Raw genomic sequence first — 14,796 nt, forward strand, 5'->3', positions numbered from 1 at the left:
GAACCCGCCACCTTAGGTGTACGTGGCTGGTGCCTTAGCCGGTTGAGCTATAGGCGCCGAGCCAACCTCAAATTCTTGGGCTTAAGTGATTCTCTTGCCTCAGGCTCCCAAGTAGCTGGGACTACAAGCACCTGCCACAATACCTGGCTATCTTGGTTGTAGTTGTCATTGTTGTTCAGGGGCCCCAGGCTGGGTTCAAACCCACCAGCTCTGGTGCATGTAGCCGTAGCTCTAGCCACCTGTGAGCCTTTTTTTTTTTTTCTGACAGAGTCTTAATTTGTTGCCCCAGGCTAGAGTGTTAGAGTGTCCTGGCCTCAACCTAGCTTACAGCAACCTCAAATTCCTGGGCTCAAGAAATCCTCCTACCTCAGCCTCCCCAGTAACTGGGACCACAGATGACTTCCACAAAGCCAGGCTACTTTTTCTTTTTCTTCTTTTTTTTTTAGAGACAGAGTCTCACTTTTTTTGCCCTGGGTAGGGTGCTGTAGCGTAACAGCTCACAGCAACCTCAAAGTCTTGGGCTTAAGCAATTCTCTTGCCTCGGCCTCCCAAGTAGCTGGGCTATAGGCACCCACCACCACACCTGGCTGTTTTCAGAGATGAGGTCTAGATCTGGCTCAGCTGGTCTCAAACTCCTGAGTTTAAGCAACCCACCTGCCTTGGCTCCCGAGAGTTAGGATAATTCTTTCTCTCTCTTTTCTTTTCTTTTTTTCCTTTATTTTTATTGTGAGGATAATTTTTCTATTTTTCTTTCTTTTTTTTTAAAGACATAGTCTCATTTTGTCGCTCTCAGTAGAGTACTGTAGCATCACAGTTCACAGAAACCTCCAGCTCTTGGGCTTAGGCGATTCTCTTGCCTCAGCCTCCCAAATTTTCTTGTTTTTAGTAGAGGTGGGGTCTTGCTTTTGTTCAGGCTGATCTCCAACCTCTAGGATACTCAGCCTCCCAGAGTACTAGGATTACAGGTGTGAGCCACCATGTCCAGCTTATTACTATTTTTGAAAGGGACAGGGTCTTAACTCTGTCACTCAGGCTGGAGTGCAGGTGTATAATGGTGCCATCATAGCTCACTGCAATCAATAACTCCTGGACTCAAGCCTCTCCTGCCTCACCCTCCGGAGTAGCTGGGACTACAGGCAGCCGCCACAACGCCTGGCTAATTTTTCTTAGTAGAGACCGTCGCGCTCTTGCTCAGGCTGCTGAGCTTAATCAAAGGATCCTCCCACCTCGGCTTCCCAGACCTCTGGGATTTCAGGCGCGAGCCCCTGCGCCCTGCCTTGGGACAATTTCAGAGGAGGGCTTATGCATTACTGAAACGCTGACTCGCAGACCCTGACCTTGTCGCTTTCAGAAAAGCCACTGGCAGAAGATCCGGACCATGGTGAATCTTCCCGTCATCAGCCCTTTCAAAAAGCGTTACTCTTGGGTACAGCTGGCGGGGCACACAGGTGAGCTGGGTCGCACACATGGCGTGGGGAGGTGCCTCGACAGGAAGGGGCTGGGCAGACTGACTGGTGCCTGTCCGCAGGGAGTTTTAAGGCGGCCGGCACCAGTGGGCTGATCCTGAAGCGCTGCTCGGAGCCGGAGCGCTACTGCCTGGCGCGTCTGATGGCGGACGCGCTGCGTGGCTGCGTGCCTACCTTCCACGGCGTGGTGGAGCGCGACGGCGAAAGCTACCTGCAGTTGCAGGACCTGCTCGACGGCTTCGACGGGCCCTGCGTGCTTGACTGCAAGATGGGCGTCAGGTACGCGTGCCTTGCGGTGCTGGGTGAGGCAGGGAGCATGTTGGGATGGGGGCTAGAACAAGCAAACACTCAATGGGGTGCCCTGTACGCCCCCTCATTCCCGGCTGGGGCCTACATCCCTACAGGACTTACTTGGAGGAGGAACTGACCAAGGCCCGGGAGAGGCCAAAACTGCGGAAGGACATGTACAAGAAGATGCTGGCAGTGGACCCTGAGGCGCCTACTGAGGAGGAGCACGCGCAGCGCGCGGTCACCAAGCCGCGCTACATGCAGTGGCGAGAAGGCATTAGCTCCAGCACCACGCTAGGCTTCCGCATCGAGGGGATCAAGGTGGGCAGGCTCGCTTCGCTCTACACCATGCTGGCCTTTCCTCTGCCCTAGCCCCACCACCGGGTGTCCTTCCCGTTTTGTTGTCTCCTCCCGCCATACCCCAACTGCCCCATCACTGTGATCGCCACCACCATCACTGCCACCACCACGAGAGGCCCTCTGGCGGCCGCCTCGCTGTCCCCAGCAGCCAACGCCCCTGGAGGTACCGCTGCCCTAGGTTGATCCTCTTTGCCCAGTGGTCCAGGGACCCCATGACACTCCCATCCCACCTCCTTTAGAAAGCGGACGGCTCCTGTAGCACCGACTTCAAGACTACGCGCAGCCGGGAGCAAGTGATTCGCGTCTTTGAGGAGTTTGTGCAAGGAGATGAGGAAGTGCTGGTGAGGGCGGAATCCCAGAACCCTGGGGTGTTGGGGATCCTGAGATCAAGGGATGCCCCTGGGCAGCGCCTGTGGCTCAAAGGAGTAGGGCGCCGGCCCCATATACTGGAGGTGGCAGGTTCAAACCCGGCCCTAACCAAAAAAAAAAAGGATGCCCCTGGTCATGCCATGGAGTGCTCTCGCTTATGTGACCTCCTTTATTTCGCTGAGTTGTGACTGCTTTATGTTCCTTCCCTTCTGGGTTGTGCCCGCTGCGGGAGGACTGTACCCTCCTCACAACAGTATCTGCCAGGCTGAACATGCATCGTGCCTCTTAATTGTTAGCAGGGGCTCACTTAGAGTTTATTCATTTGCCCTTCTTGTCTACTCTCTCCAGAGGAGGTATCTGAACCGCTTGCAGCAGATCCGGGACACCCTGGAGGTCTCTGAGTTCTTTAGGAGGCATGAGGTAAGAAGCCTCGAGGCTCAGGTCTGGGATTTGTGAGGCCTAGAGTGGGAATAGGGTGGGGGCTTCTCAGGGACAGGGCTGTGGCCTGACTGCGTGGGGCTCGGCAGGTGATTGGCAGCTCACTCCTCTTCGTGCATGATCACTGCCATCGCGCTGGTGTGTGGCTCATCGACTTTGGCAAAACCACACCCCTCCCTGACGGCCAGATCCTGGACCACCGGCTGCCTTGGGAGGAGGGCAACCGTGAGGATGGCTATTTACTGGGGCTGGACAATCTCATTGGCATCTTGGCCAGCCTGGCTGAGAGATGAGGCTGGACTCCTGTCCCCGCGTGGGCCCATCGGTCTGACACGTGGACCTGCGGCTACCTCCCCACTGTGCATGCCGGCGAGAGACTGAAACCCCGTCGTGCAGACGGCTCACATAGTCCTGCAGGGCCAGGCACCAACCACTAAGTGAGCACACTGCTGATGTCAGGGATTGGCGCCCATACGGCCCCAGCCCCCATCGTTCCCAGAGCAGAATGACACGCATTTACAGAATGAGAGGGAACAAAAGCTTCTTCCTCAGCCCAGCTCTTCTGAGGAGGCTCCACCCTCTCCAGAGGAGCCAGGTAATGACTTTTATTTAGCAGGCATAGACCTACTGGTCTAACCTCCTACACTACAATAAGACTGCCCTTCCCAATAAAACTCAAAGACCCAGTTTCTATGACTCAGGCTTCATCCCTTCCCTCCTGTGGTCCCCTCTTCCTCGGTTCTAGTATCCCTGACATCCACTCAGATCACTGGAGGATGTGAGAGGAGCTTTTTATTGGAAGCATCTGCAAAGTTGGGAACTGTTCAGATGAAGGATATTCTTAGAGGACCAGGACTCCCTGGGGATGGGAATGGGAAGGGGTTCTGGTCCCAAACATCAAAGGCTAGAAATGGTCTGGCCCTTCCCCAGGAGGCCTGGAGTTGGTTTCCAGCATGGAAAGTCCAGTGCTGCCAAGCTAGCCCTGAGACAGGTCCAGACATGCAGACTGCAGGGGACAGAGGCTGGTGGAATAACAAGCCACTTAGAAGCCTGATAAGGAGTAGAGAAAGGAGCCATCCCTACCATCAATACCTGAGTCCTCACTCTCAGGGCCTCGTGGGGCCCAGGAGCCATAGGTGGGATTCCAAAGGTTCTGAGGTTGGAGTCCTCTGGGTTTGAGGGGCTTGACTGCAGAGGGCAGCCCAAGAGGGCTCCCTCCCCAGCTTTTCATGCCCTCTGGACTCAGCTCCTGGGGCTGTGGGGATTTGGGGCCCTCCAAAGATCTGTTCCCCAGCCCAAAAGCCCCATCCTCTTCCAGGGTGGGCCTCAGCTCCACTGGCAGGGGTGAATTCAGCACATCGGGGTCCTGTAAGAGGAAAGTCGGGGAGCAGGGGACCATGGAGTTGTATTACGGTTTCCCTCCTCACTCCCAAGACCAAGATCATCGGTGTGGGTCAGGGAGCACACCTGAGTGCAGTATTGAAGATGCTCCAAAATGCTGGCAAAGTTGGGCCGGAGTTCAGGCTGGTGCTGCCAACACTGGGTCATGATGCGGTACCTGGGAGGAGGTAGGAGTTCATGCCCACCTATGGCCATGAAGGATCTCCCTCCCTGGGCAGCCCTCTAAACTCACACTGGCCCTGGACAGCCCCTAGGAGGATCCATCCGGCCCCCTGCAACAATGAAATCCAGCACCTCCTGGTTGGTGCGCCCAGGGTAGGGCATGTAGCCCAGTGAGAAGATCTCCCAGAGCAGCACCCCAAAAGACCTGTATCATGAATAGTGGAACCAGGTGAGACTCATTCACACACCCTGCCCTTCCCTCCCACAAGTTCACCCAGAAAGGAAGGGATTAGCCTCAAAACAGAGGACAGGAGGATAAGGAAGGGTGTGTTATCACCAGGAGTCTGTCTTGGATGTGAAGATGCCCTCCAGGAAGGCTTCTGGGGGCATCCACTTGACTGGGAGCAAGGCCCGGTCCCCCTTATGGTAATAACTGGCCCTACAGGAGGGAGGAGAGAAGTGATGAGTTGTTTAAATATCATCTGGTAAACCCTCTTGGACCAATAGCCTTCCCAGCTCCCCAAGCCTCACACCGGTAGATATCTCTTGCCATTCCAAAGTCCCCAATCTTGGCCACTCGGCTGGGCCCAGTGCAGCTCAGCAGGCAATTCCGGGCAGCGATGTCCCTGCAGAGTTTGGCAAAAATATCACTCCCAGAACATAGATGATTTGGCCCTTCCTGATGTATTTCCTTTAAAGGAACAAGGAGGGGGAGGCAGTGGGACTGGGGATCCCCTGAGCCAGGACTCCTCCCAACCTGTGGATGAAATGATTTTCCTCCAGGTAGTGGCAGCCCTGGGCTATGTCCTGGGCCAGCTGCAGCAGGTCCTGCATGACTAGAGTTGACGGCTGGCCCTGGGTCAGGGAGAAGGTGTGTCAGTCCATGCAGGACACATGAGCAGGCTCTTTGGAGGGCTGAGAGAAGGGTCTCACCAGGTGTGGCCGGCTATGCCTCAGGAAACTCTTCATGTCCCCTCCAGACATCAGCTCCAGCAGAATGAAGCGGGGGGCAGCCTGGAGGCTGAGCCCCACACACTGCACGATGTTCTGATGGCTAAACTTGCTGACGGGATGGTGCACATACACCACCACCAGCAGGGAGATAGAAACCATGTTCCATAAAACTGGAGAGGACCTCTGTGTTGCCAGACTTGCCACTTCTCAACCCCAGGATGAAGAAGGGCTGTTCCTGTAGGCAGTCCTGGCTTCTCCCTCCCGCCTTCCAGCCCTGCCCCCACCCCAGGTCCACCTGATGATGAGTGCCTCCATCAGGAAGTCCAACTCGTCTTGACGAGAACAGAATTCTGGCAGAGTCTGGGGTGGGCAGAGGAAGACCACAGAGATTCTGAACTCCCCTGGACACTTAAGGAGGGTGGGTTAACCTTAGCTCTAGTAATTGCTCTCCCCTCCATGGTGCGCTTCTTTCCTGCCCCAGCATTAAGTCTCACTCCCTCTCACCTTAATAGCCACCTGCAGTGGTCTGGAATCCCCAGGAAGGCCAATTACCAGTCCCTCATACACCTCCCCAAAGGCACCGTGACCCAGAGCTCTACAGGAAGACAGGTTGGAAGTGAGTGGTTGGCTGGCCTGGAGAAGGGTCCTAGAGAGTCCTAGTACCCCTTTTCTGTGCCCTGCTCCTCCACATCCCCATGTCTCTGGCTGACCCTATGTGAGCTCTCTCTGCATCATGGCATGGTGGAAACCCTGCAAGGATGACATGGATTTGCACAGAGCCAGGGCAAAGAGAGGGCAGATGTGGGATCAGATGGGGGGGAAGACTGTGATGAGACCTTCCCTTAAGTCCTGGCAGACACCCTAGGAGGCAAGGGGTGTCTCCTGGGCTCCAAAATAGTCTTATTCTATAAGTCCCTACCATTCCAGAATTGGGGCTGAGAACTGAACTTGAGCAAATTATTTCCCCTTTTGGAGCTTCTTTGGGCCTCCATTTCCCTGAAGTTTGGGCCAGAGGTTCTCTGGGATCCATAATTTACCACAGCAGGGAACAGGATCAGAGATGTGGGTTAGAGTACACATGTTGTCAGAGGGAAGTAGAGGACTCACCTCAGCAAAGTGACATTGGCTGGGGAAACCTCTGTAAGCCCTGGGGGCAGAGGCCAGGACTGAGCTGGGCCAAGCCCCACCTGGTAGTAATAGGGGTTGGCAGCTGTCCTGATGGCAGAGGTTGGTCGCTTGCTCAGTTCAAGCTCAGGGCCTGGCTGCTTCATTACCCACAGACCCTGACACTTCTGGTTTGCTGGGGATAGGAGAAGCAAAGGCATATACTCTACCTTCCCATCAGGCCCACTCAGCCTCCCCCTGCCCAGGACACCTCTGCAGATCTCCATTAAGGTGAATGTTTTCCCCAGACCTCCCAGGGGCTTCCTTAGAACCCCAAAGGAGTCTACCACAGCTCTGCTGGGGGTAGAGATCTTGGGGTCAGCCATATGTGCCCCCAGGACCCCATAGCTCAGTGGAGAGGGGATAACCGTGAATCTGCCACATCTGCTCCATGCTCCATACCCAGAATCAGGACCCCACACACCATAAGGAGGCTCAATGTTGAGGTCACCACCATTAGAACCAGAAGGCCTGGGGAGGTGGGCAGGTCTAGGGAGAAAGACACCTGCAGTGGGAAGGTGCTCTCTGTCCCTTTATCTTCAAGTTTTACCCATGCTTCAAGACTCAGCTCAAAAAAAATTTCAAACTTAAAAAAAAACCAAAAACTCAGCTCAAGTGTTAACTTTTCCATGATGTCTTCCCCAATTATCCTAGATAGAAACAATATCTCCCTTTTGAGAACTTGTAAAACACGTTCTACCCCTCATGGCAATTGTCACTTGAGATATAAATCTGTATTGCCATATTTAAACATCCATCTCACCTCCCACACTGGACTACATGCCCCTGGGAGGCAAAGTTTGCACTGATGGATCTCCAATCCTCTGCCCAATATCAAACACAGTGCCAGGTACACAGAAGGTCTCTAAAACATCCTTCCAGTTATCCTACTGCCTTCCCAGCCTGTGATCCCAGGAGTCAAGACCTTGGGCAAAGGTAGGACATACCCATGCAGGTGACGTTATCCACAGCTAGCTCCATGCCCTCCGGGCACAGGCATTCAGCCAACTGGAGCTCAGCCTGCCACTGGCAATCTCTCAAAGGGCAATGACTACAGTTGAAGTACCTTCGGATCTCTACCTCTCCATGGCTTTCTGTAACTGACAGTAAAAGAACTGATATGGTGGGGTGTGGTGTGGGGAATGTGGGCAATGGGGTTGGGTTGTTGGGTGGGATGTACATGCCTTTTCCAGCCATGTGGTTAATTCTAGCCCAAGACTATTTTATTATTTAGTGAGACAGAGTCTCACTCCATCCTGGGTAGAGTGCCAAGGCATCATAGCTCACAGCAACCTCAAACTCTTGGCTCAAGTGATTCTCTTGCCTCAGCCTCCCAAGTAGCTGGGACTATAGAAGCCCTCTACAATGTCTGGCTATTTTTCTTTTTAGAGATAGAATTTTATTTTGTCACCCTCAGTCGAGTGCCTTGGTGTCACAGCTCACAGCAACCTTCAGCTCTTGGGCTTAGGCTATTCTCTTGCCTCAGCCTCCTGAGCAGGTGGGACTACAGGTGCCTGCCATAATGCCCAGCTATTTTTTGTTGCAGGTTGGCTGGGGCCAGCACCCTACTCACTGAGCCACAGGTGCCACTCACATCTGATTATTTTTAGAGATGAGGTCTTGCTCTTGCTCAGACTGGTCTCCAACTCCTGAGGTCAGGCAATCCACCCTCCTTGGCCTCTCAGAGTGCTAGGATTATAGGCATGAGCCACCGTGCCCAGCCTAAGCTCCCAGGTATTTGAAGAGAATTTATAGCAAGGGAATACTTCACAAGCAATCCAGAATCCCCCAAAATGATATCACACTGATAGCCCACTTCTCAAATGATCCTGTGCTATGCAAAAAGTAGGTGGTTTCCAGTGTAGCAGTGGTAGATCTTATATGAGTGGGTTCAGGGATTGAGGAAAAAGGCTTGGCTTGGTTAAGAGATGAGGGGCTGGGGTCAATACCTGCCAGAGGCTGCAGGTAGAGTTCGCTGCTGGGGTGTATGAAGGATACCCCATCTTCCCCATCAGCCCAGAGGTTGTCAGTCTCTGAGGCGTCACCCCCTGGAAAATGAGAGTGATGGAGGGTTTGACTACAAAAGTGAGGAGGTGGGGGAAAGAACAATGGGAGAAAAGGTGGGGGGGGCAGAGGCTAAGAGAGGAGTAAGGAGCACACAGCTGCCTCACTGCTGGGAAGCTGGCTTATGAACAGTGGAGAAGCTAGCATCTCCCAGTTGAAATCCCAGTGTGGCCTTCTCTACACTAGCATTCTGATGCAAGTGTTTCTGTTCTTAAGTAGGTACTCAAAGGCTAGAGAGGTGGGGAGGGAGTAATCAGCTAGAACCTGAAGGCCTGGCTTTGCTTGGTTGGGACACCTTCTGTCTGTTTGAGCCCCTCCTATCCCATATTCTCAGCTATAAAATGGGAGAGGCTCAACCCACACATTCCATTTATGTGAGAATGTAGTTGTGTATGTAAAGTATTTATAAACAGTATAGCCCAGATACAAAGCCTCTGTTTCTATACACTAGTGGATTTTAAACTGAAGTGCATTAGAATCATCCCCTAGAGGACTGATTAATACACTTTGGGACTCTCCCCTAGAGTTTCTGATTCAGGAGGTTAGAGAAGGGCTGAGAATTTGCATTTATTTTTAATGTAATATACATACATACATGTATGTGTAATATACATGTAACATGTAACATGTTACATGTAATATTACATGTAATGTACATGTAATATAAAATATACATACAACATGTTTTGAAATGTGTATACAATGTGCAATTTGCTTATTTGAGCCAATCATCATATCCACTAACTTACAAACTTATTTTTTGTAATGAGAACATCTAAAATCTAAAAATCTTAGCAATTTTAAAGAATTTATTTATTTTTTAGAGACAGCGTTTCACTTTGTCCCCCTCAGTAGAGTGCCATGGCATCACACAGCTCACAGCAACCTCCAGCTCTTGGGCTTAGACGATTCTCTTGCCTCAGCCTCCAGAATAGCCGCAACATCTGTTTTTTTTTTTTTTTTTTGACCAGGGCTGGGTTTGAACCTGCCACCTCTGGCTTATGCAGCCAGCGCCCTACCCTTTTGAGCCACAGGCATAGCCCACCCAGCTATTTTTTTATTGCAGTTTGGCTTGGCTGGTTTTGAACCCAACACCCTTAGTATATGGAGCCAGCACCTTACTCACTGAGCCACAGGCATGGCCCACTTTTTTTTATTATTTTTAAAAGGGGTGAAGTCTAGCTCTGTCACTCAGGCTGGAGGGCAGGGGTACAAAGGAGTCTCATAAGCTCAAGCAATTCACTTGCCTTAGCCTCACCAGTAGTGAGACTAGAAGCCTGAGCTACCAAGGCTGGGTAAGAATACATTGTTACTAACTATAGCACCATGTTTTGTAATAGAGTCCTAAAAGTTATTTCTCCTGTCTAACTGAAATTTTGTATCCGCTGACCAACATCTCCCTAATATCCTCTGTCCCAAGAGTATGTGCACACTTTTTATTTTTTGAAACAGATTTTCTCTGTTGCACTGGGTAGAGTGCCATGGCCTCATAGCTCACAGCAACCTCAAACTCTTGGGCTCAAGAAATCCTTTTGCCTCAGCCTCCCCAGTAGCCGGGACTACAGGCACCTGCCATGACTGACACGTGGCTAGGTTTTCTACTGTTAGTAGTGTCTAGGTCTCCCTCTTGCTCAGGCCGGTCTCCAACTCAAGCAATTCACTGGCCTCTCCAAGTGCTGGGATTAGAGGCCTGAACCACTGTGACCAGAGAGAAGATGCATTACTAAAACTTCAGGTGGTGCTGAGGTTCCAGGTTCCAGGGCCACACTTTGAGAACTGACTTAAACCAATCCTGCCTTTCTGCCTCCCAGCTCCGCTTGCTGCTACGTTTCTGGAGCAGCAACAGACCAGGGAGAGCACCTGTCTGATGGAAAAGACCCTGGATTTAAATGAAAATCTAGGAACTCCTGTCTGCAGGTGTGAATTGCAATTTATTTGACCTTTTCTAAGAACTGCTCTGGCCTGGAGCAGCTGAACAGGGCTTAACGTCTTTTTCACCCAGCCCTGCTCTAGGCTTTGGCCAATTTTAAGGTTCTGACCTCACTTAACCCTCGGAGATGCCTGGCTGCCCTCCCCAAGGGTGCACCTACCCCGGTAGCCGCCGCCACCTCCGCCAGCGCTGCAGGCCCCTCCGCCGCCTCCAAAGCCACCAGCCGCGGCCCAGCCAAGTGTAGCCCAGGCCTCTGCGCAGCCCTGGCCACCCTCTGCGGACAGAGCCTGCGACGTCCAGCCGCCCCCTCCACCTGCAAAGCGACAGTAGGCTGTCTGAAGGCCGGATGGGGAGAATACCCGCCTCTCCTCGCGGCCGGATGCCCTCACCGGCCGCTCCGCCTCTCCCGTCGCTCCCGGGCGCCGCTGAGCGGTTCTCCAGTTTCTCAGGGACCGTCTGAGCCCAGCCTCGGCCCTGCTGCCTCAGGTAGGCCCGACCGCCGCCTCCGGCCGCCACCAGCAGTGGCTCCAGCTCGCCGGCGCGCAGCTATGGGGTCAGCGGCATGTTGAGGGGCGCACCCTCCAGCATGGAGGGAGGACACCGGCATTCTGTGATGGCTCCCACCACAGAGGCCCCCCAAAGGGCAGCGGCTCCCAGCCCAGCACAGGGATAGAGGAACAGAAGGAACAGACGGGACACTAAGGGACATACATACAAAGCGTGTGCGCACACCTCTGGGAAGAGGACTGGCACCCCAACGCCGAGCGCTGGAGGTTAAGCGAACAGCGCCAAGGGAGCACGTACCCGGAAGATGTGGGTGGCGCCACCACCCCCCCCCGCCACCTCCTGCCCATCGCCGCGACTTTGGGACCAATTCGGTCCCATCCATCGCTGCGCGCTCTTCAGCGGCTGGAGATTCTCCGAGGCAGACGAGTTGGCTCTCCGGGCTACCCTGCTGGCACCAGGGGTAGGAATCAGCAGAGCCCGGGACCCTCCCTTCGCAGTACCCGTGTCGGAGCACCGAGAAGGAACGCCGTACCCCCTCCCACTGGCTCCACTTACTCCAGGACAGGCGTCCTCTCCCTGCTGCCCTACGAGGATGTAAAGCGGCTCCCCACGACCCAGGGAGAAGATTGCCGAGACGAAAACGCCGTGCGACCGCGACAGGTGGTTTTTGGCGCCTTTGCCGCCCGCAGCTCCGTAGGCTGAGATCCTGTGAGAAGCCGGCGTTGAGTTCCTGCCCTTTACCCTCAAGCCAGCTGCTCCAGGCAGAGGCTGGCGACAGAGGCGGCTCCAGAATTTTTTATCGGAGAGACTTGGAGACTACAATCGACTTTGAAGGGGTGGGACTAGGTTTGAACACCACAAAATTAAACTTTAGACTTATTTAAGGAGTGTTTATGGAGATGAGACTCAGGGGTCCTGGATACAGGCTAACTCGGCGGCTATTACAGCCACACTTCCCCCGGGTCCGCTGGAAGGAGGGACGCTCGAGGTCGTCCTGGTTGGACGTCGCTGCGGAAAGCCCTAAAACGCAAGGCGGTGTGGCCTGCACGTGGCCTTGATCCTCCTTACATTGGACCAGCAGGTCAACGCCCACCCCTAGCCCACCCGGGAACTTACAGGTACTGGCCCGGGCCTGGCGCCTGCCACAGCTGCACGCCTCTCAACGGCCCGGCGGGCACCACAGTCACCACCACGCCGCTCCCCGCGTACGCCCCATTACATTGTGCTTGTGTGGGCCCGTGCGGGCCACTGGCCCCACAGGTAGAGAACTGCCAAGATCCCTCGGTGCCTGGGAGCAAGGAGGGAGAAAAGGGTCGTCGAGCCCCTGGCCGAGCCCAAGGGATCGGGGTATGGGGTGCTGAAGAGAAGGGAACTCACCTGAGGGATTTAAGGGGAGGGCGGTGACTTTCGGGTCCCGGGCGCTGGGAGTTGGCAGAGGCGAGGATAATGGAAAAGGCGTCTGGGACTCTGAGCTGGAGCAGAGAACGGCGCCTGAAAGGTGACAGGGAGCCAGCAATGTAGGGACAGGGCGCATAATGTTAAACGGGAGGAGGGATAGCAGATAAAGAGGTAAAGCGATTCACTGATAATCCGGGCTGCTGGCGCCCCACCTCCGGCCCCGCCCAGCGGCGCTCGCCCGCACCTGGATGCAGGCCACACCCCAACTTCAGTGTCTGAAGACACCTCTACCAGTTTCTCTCTTCCAAAGACTTAAGTGAATGACGACGCTCTGAACTCGGTCAGTTCTGCAGGACACCCCATCCTTTCCAGCACTTAGATTGGTGGCCCTACCCCCAGGCAGCACTGAGACCCCAGGGCTTGTCCCTCCTTCTCAAGCTGCGCGATAGGGGTTCTCGGATTCGCGCTTTCCGCCCACACTCCAGAAGTACGGACTGGAGAACTTGGGCTACAAGTGTTCCAGGCCTCTGGAGGAGCCACTGATACATGGTCTGTCGCGACTGCCATCCCCAAGCTTAGGAGGGTGCCTCCGGCCTGGGCCGTTTCCTGACCGCCAGACGGCACTTACCCGCGGCTCTAAGCCACAGCAGCAGCCGGCCCAAGCGGCCCATCGCCCGTTCGGTCCGCCGCACGCGAAGTTGACAGCTCCCACCTAGCGGTTGCGCCTCAGGCTTTTAGAGTGTCCAACAGCTGGCGAGACACCCCTGGGAACCAAAGACGGTCTGGCCACGCCCACCTCAGACCCCAGGATGTTGAAGGAGGAAAGGGCGGGGCGTGCAGGCAGCGAGATCCCCATGCTTCCGGGAGAATCCTTGCGGAGCCCACAGGCAGGTGCTCGCGTCTCCTGCTATTGAGTGTGCCCAGGCTTCCCTAGAGACTGGGGTGAGAGGTGAAATGCCCCATTCCAGACATCAGGCACGGTCTTCCACATTCCTTAGGACAGGAGCAGTGGAGAGTGCACTGCTTTGCTGGTGGCCTTGGTTCTCCCACCGGTGGGCGTACTGGTGTGATCATACATGGGAAGTACTCTTTAATCTGCTCCATAGAAGGGCTTGTTACTTGCCATTATGTGTCTTTCAGTGTCTTTATGACTGCAAGGCTGAGTCTCCCTGATACTCTCAGAAACATGGACTTTTGTTGGCTTCATACAGTTCCACTGCCTGTTACACCTCTAAACAACTTATTGTGATGGGGTAAAGGACTGGACCAGATGTCAGAAGGTCTGATGCTAGTACTAGCATCTCTAGTCAACAGGTGATGTAGCAAGGCCACAATTGAGCTGAAGGTTTCCCCACCACCTGGGGATGGGGAAGGTGCTCTGTGAACTGTCCTATAACAGTGAAGGCTACTCAGCCTTCAGGTGGTTTTGTGTCTTGGGTCCTAAATCTTTTGGTCAACACAACTAATTTGAAAGACTGAGACCTTTCAAGATTAAAACACTTGAAAAAAGAAGTTATAATAGCTATTTGGTAAAGTCTGTGTACAATGCAAGGTGCAGACACAGCAGTGAATTTTGTAAAAACTATGGTATCCATGCCATAGTTAACTATGATAATGTTGCACTGAGGTCACTGAATTTACTTTTCAAGGGCCCTGTAAGCTGCTACTTCTAAGATTGTGATCGGTTCTGGACAACAGCATCAGTATCACCTGGAAACTTGTTAGAAATGTACATTCTTGGGCTTCACCCCAGATGTACTGAATCAGAGGCAATGTTTTGTTTTGTTTTTTTGCAGTTTTTGGCCAGGGCTGGGTTTGAACTCACCACCTCCAGCATATGGGGCTGGCGCCCTACTCTTTTGAGCCACAAGCGCCGCCCTTGTTTTGTTTTGTTTTGTTTGAGACGGAGCCTCAAGCTGTCCCCCTGGGTAGAGTGCCGTGGCATCACTCACGGCAATCTCCAACTCCTGGGCTCAAGCGAGTATTCTGCCTCTACCTCCCAAGTAGCTGGGACCACAGGCGCCTGCCACAACACCCGGCTATTTTTTTGGTTGCAGCTGTCATTGTTGCTTGGCGGGCCTAGGCTGGATTTGAATTTGCCACCTTAGGTGTTATGTGGCTGGCGCCTTAGCCACTTGAGCCATAGGTGCTGAGCCCCTTGTTTTGTTTTTGAGACAAGAGTCTCACTACATCGCTCTTGGTAGAGTGCCATGGCGTCACAGCTCACAGCAACCTCAAACTCTTGGGCTTAAGCAATTCTCTTGCCTCAGCTTCCCAAATAGCTGGGACTACAGG

At 53.8% G+C, this 14,796-nt stretch overlaps 3 protein-coding genes across 3 annotated transcripts in view; 1 reads left to right on the forward strand and 2 right to left on the reverse strand.

Moving 5' to 3' along the window:
• ITPKA (inositol-trisphosphate 3-kinase A) overlaps positions 1-3,604 on the forward strand; it is a 9,985-nt gene extending 6,381 nt beyond the window's left edge. The window contains exons 2-7 of the mRNA XM_003791739.1: positions 1,352-1,448; positions 1,529-1,745; positions 1,871-2,075; positions 2,354-2,455; positions 2,832-2,903; positions 3,011-3,604. Of these exons, the coding sequence (XP_003791787.1) occupies positions 1,352-1,448; positions 1,529-1,745; positions 1,871-2,075; positions 2,354-2,455; positions 2,832-2,903; positions 3,011-3,214 (897 nt within the window). The 3' untranslated portion in view covers positions 3,215-3,604. The remainder of the gene's footprint in view (positions 1-1,351; positions 1,449-1,528; positions 1,746-1,870; positions 2,076-2,353; positions 2,456-2,831; positions 2,904-3,010) is intronic.
• A 92-nt stretch (positions 3,605-3,696) lies between these two features.
• On the reverse strand, positions 3,697-13,231 carry LTK (leukocyte receptor tyrosine kinase). The gene is given in 21 exon segments (XM_023514279.1): positions 3,697-4,287; positions 4,389-4,479; positions 4,555-4,689; positions 4,822-4,923; positions 5,018-5,110; positions 5,242-5,339; positions 5,418-5,547; positions 5,734-5,798; positions 5,943-6,033; positions 6,546-6,738; positions 7,005-7,091; positions 7,550-7,702; positions 8,552-8,650; positions 10,757-10,909; positions 10,986-11,142; positions 11,401-11,433; positions 11,435-11,548; positions 11,659-11,809; positions 12,220-12,391; positions 12,481-12,594; positions 13,130-13,231. Coding segments are annotated over 21 exon segments (2,598 nt in total). The 5' UTR covers positions 13,173-13,231; the 3' UTR covers positions 3,697-3,963.
• The window catches only part of RPAP1 (RNA polymerase II associated protein 1), a 32,323-nt gene continuing 30,705 nt past the window's right edge, over positions 13,179-14,796 (reverse strand). The window contains exon 25 of the mRNA XM_023514278.1: positions 13,179-13,265. Within this exon, the coding sequence (XP_023370046.1) occupies positions 13,236-13,265 (30 nt within the window). The 3' untranslated portion in view covers positions 13,179-13,235. The remainder of the gene's footprint in view (positions 13,266-14,796) is intronic.

The sequence above is a fragment of the Otolemur garnettii genome, unplaced genomic scaffold (assembly GCF_000181295.1).
Source record: "Otolemur garnettii isolate 467f Iridium unplaced genomic scaffold, OtoGar3 scaffold00050, whole genome shotgun sequence".
Classification (NCBI taxonomy): Eukaryota; Metazoa; Chordata; class Mammalia; order Primates; family Galagidae; genus Otolemur; species Otolemur garnettii.